Source organism: Bison bison, unplaced genomic scaffold (assembly GCF_000754665.1).
Source record: "Bison bison bison isolate TAMUID 2011002044 unplaced genomic scaffold, Bison_UMD1.0 scf7180017864462, whole genome shotgun sequence".
NCBI lineage: Eukaryota > Metazoa > Chordata > Mammalia > Artiodactyla > Bovidae > Bison > Bison bison.
Genome location: NW_011495024.1, coordinates 2,662,808 through 2,666,157, shown reverse-complemented (window position 1 = coordinate 2,666,157; position 3,350 = coordinate 2,662,808). Strand labels below are relative to the sequence as shown.

Below are 3,350 nucleotides of genomic sequence, written 5' to 3'. Positions count from 1 at the left end.
CTTCACATCAGGTGGCCAAAGTATTGAAGTTTCAGCTTCAACATCAGTCCTTCCAATGAACACCCAGGATGATGGACTGGTTGGATCTCCCTGCAATCCAAGGGACTCTCAAGGGTCTTCTCCAACACCACAATTCAAAAGCATCAATTCTTCGGTGCTCAGCCCTCTTTATAGTCCAACTCTCACATCCATACATGGAGAAGGAGATGGAAACCCACTCCAGTATTCTTGCCTGGAGAATCCCAGGGACGGGGGAGCCTGGTGGGCTGCCGTCTATGGGGTCGCACAGAGTCGGACACGACTGAAGCGACTTAGCAGCAGCAGCAGCAGCACATTCATACATGACTACTGGAAAAACCATAGCCTTGACTAGATGGACCTTCGTTGACAAAGTAATGTCTCTGCTTTTGAATATGCTGTCTAGGTTGTTCATAACTTTCCTTCTAAGGAGTAAGCGTGTTTTAATTTCATGGCTGCAATCACCATCTGCAGTGACCTTGGAGCCCCCAGAAAACAGTCAGCCACTGTTTCCACTGTCTCTCCATCTATTTGCCATGAAGTGATGGGACCAGATGTGATGATCTTAGGTTTCTAAATGTTGAGCTTTAAGCCAATTTTTTCACTCTCCTCTTTCACTTTCATCAAGAGGCTCTTCAGTTCTTCTTCACTTTCGCTCCAGGTAATTAAGGTCATCTAATCCAGATGGTGTTAATAGATAAAATATTACAGAAAGTACAGAAGGCATTTGTTGTTATTGTTGGTGTTCAGTCACTAAGTCCTGTCTGACTCTTTGTGACAGAAGGCGTATTGTTGCTATTTCAGGGCTACCAGTGTCCTTAGGTGGGTTTTTTTGGTGTTCTAAGCTCAGGATGTCTGGAATAATTTAATGAACGTGTGAATACATGCTGAGGTTAAAAAAAAAAAAAGTATGTGCAAAGGGAGTACCTGAATAAATCCATGACTTCCTGAAAGGGACAACTGTCAGTTTTGTCTGACCAGCATCTTTTTTCCCGTCCATTAATGACTGAAGGCAGTAACAGTCAATCATCATCTGTGTTATCACCTTGTGCACATCCCACTTAGTACTGTGCAGTTATCAATCAAATAGCTTGCTCCCTCTCCCCAAGGTAAACTCCAGAAAAAATTTGAATTTTGATAGGCAGGACAAAGACTAAAATGACTGGAGTTGCTCAATCCAATGTCAGTGTCCTAGAAAAGACTCTACTTGGAGTCCCTGAATGCTATCCTGATGGACTTTCCTTTCCTGAGGTATGAGCAGCAAAATCTTCCTGTGTACTAAAAACTATTCCACACTTTTAAAATTTGCTGAACTTTAATGTTTTTTTTTTTAAGCTAGAGCTGATTTTTGTGGCTTACAACCAAAGGGAATTAGTGCATTCAGTTTACCTCTGTTACAACTTCCAAGCATATCAAGTAAAAATTATTTTTGCTATTAAGCCAGGGATGAACTAGACATGTTTGGAGGCAGGAGAAAAAGGTGTTGAAGAAGAAAAGGACAGCAGGGCTGACTTCTGGGCATGTGACCTGTGTATTAATGTTCTGCTGCTGTTGTCTTGAAATTCTTACTATTTTTTTGAGCCAGGACCTTGCATTTTCATTTTGCACTAGGCCCAGCCAATTATGAAAGTGCTTCATATGATATAAAGCACTATATGAAGGCTGATTAATGCCCCCCCTCAAAGATGCTCACACCCTAGTTCCCAGGTCCTGTTAAGTATGTTACCCTATGTGGCAAAAAGGACTTTGCAAATGTGATTATGTTAAGGATTTTGAGTTGGGAAGATTATTTGGACTATCTGGTGGGCCCAAAGTAATTGCAAGGGTCCTTTACAAGACAGAGGCACAGAATTAGAGTTAGAAAGAGAAAGCATGTGACAACAGAAGCAGAAGGAGTGAAATCTGACTGCGTGATGCGTGGTTATGAGCAAAGGAATGTAGGTGGCCTCTTTGTTGTTGCTCAGTCACTCAGTCGTGTCCGACTCCTTGAGACCTGTGGGCTTCAGCACGCCAGGCTTCCCTGTCCTTCACTGTTTCTCAGAGTTTGCTCACTCATGTCCATTGAGTCAATACCATCCAACCATCTCATCCTGTCTCCCCCTTCTCCTCCTGCCCTTAATCTTTTCCAGTATCAGTCTTTTCCAATGAGCTGGCTCTTCGAAAAAGGTGGCCAAAGATTGGAACTTCAGCTTCAGCATCAGTCCTTCCAATGAAAAGGCAAGGAAACATATTTTTCCCCTAGAGAAAGCCTCTAGAAAGAATGTAGCCCTGCTTATCTTAATTGAACTCATCTCCAGAACTGTAAGATGATAAATTTGTTGTAAGTCACTAAATCTGTGGTAATTTGTTATAAAAGTGACAGGAAACCTACACATTACAAGGTTACTATAAGGTCACCTTAAGGTGATGCCTTACTGCTGTTGCTGCAACGCTTCAGTCGTGTCCGGTGTCCGACTCTGTGCAACCCCAGAGACGGCAGCCCACCAGGCTCCCCCGTCCCTGGGATGCCTTACTAGTTTACCAGAAATCAAGACTATTAATAAAACTAATAGCAGCTATTTATTGAACATTTCTTTTGTTCTAGGACCATACTAAGCCCTTTATGTATGAAATCTTATGCAATCCTAGAACAATGTTTGAAGTGGGTATGCTTGTATTTACTTTAGAGACAGACAAACGGAGGTTCAGAGAGGTTAAGCAACTTGTCTAAAGTCACATAACCAACTAGAATGTTTTAGAGGTGGGAGCTGAACCCAGTTATCACTCCCAGTTCAACCCCATTGCCAGACTTTATATAAACCTGGGTTTGTTCCCATCCTTTAACGTTCATTATGTTTGTATGGGTCAACACAGGAGTCAAAGCTTGACCAGGGAGTCAGAGCCTGACCAGCCAGAGGACGACATCCACATCTGGGGCGTGTAAGATGGAGGAGCCCAAGCCAACTCCACAAGTCTCAGATGGCTCATCTAGGCACAGGCGATAGATGGGAGGCTACAGAAAAGTGGATGAGCCAAAGAAAGCGCCAGACATTGAAAGTCGAAGAGCCCTTGTTTTTCGTTTGCCTAGATCGTGGGCGAATCCTGAAGCCTCGTGGCGGTGCGGGTGTCAGGGGACAACGACAGAGGGAGGGGCCCCCGCCGGGTTTCCATGAGCAACTGCCAGGCGAGGGGGCGCGGCCGGCGGTCCGCGGGAAGGGCGGGCGTTCCTCTCCACCCGCCAGCACCGCCTCTTGTTTTGAAGGCCCGCGTGGTCTCGCGTCATTGGCCGCCGTGGAGCTCCGGGGAGGCGGGGCGGTCTCCGCGGCTGTAGCTCTCCAGTTACCCCCTCCGCC

At 45.3% G+C, this 3,350-nt stretch overlaps 1 protein-coding gene across 1 annotated transcript in view; it reads left to right on the top strand.

The window, feature by feature from the left end:
- Nucleotides 1–3,350, top strand: part of ERO1LB (ERO1-like beta (S. cerevisiae)) — a 78,547-nt gene that overhangs the window by 3,548 nt on the left and 71,649 nt on the right. The window contains exon 2 of the mRNA XM_010860134.1: nucleotides 3,086–3,324. Within this exon, the coding sequence (XP_010858436.1) occupies nucleotides 3,086–3,324 (239 nt within the window). The remainder of the gene's footprint in view (nucleotides 1–3,085; nucleotides 3,325–3,350) is intronic.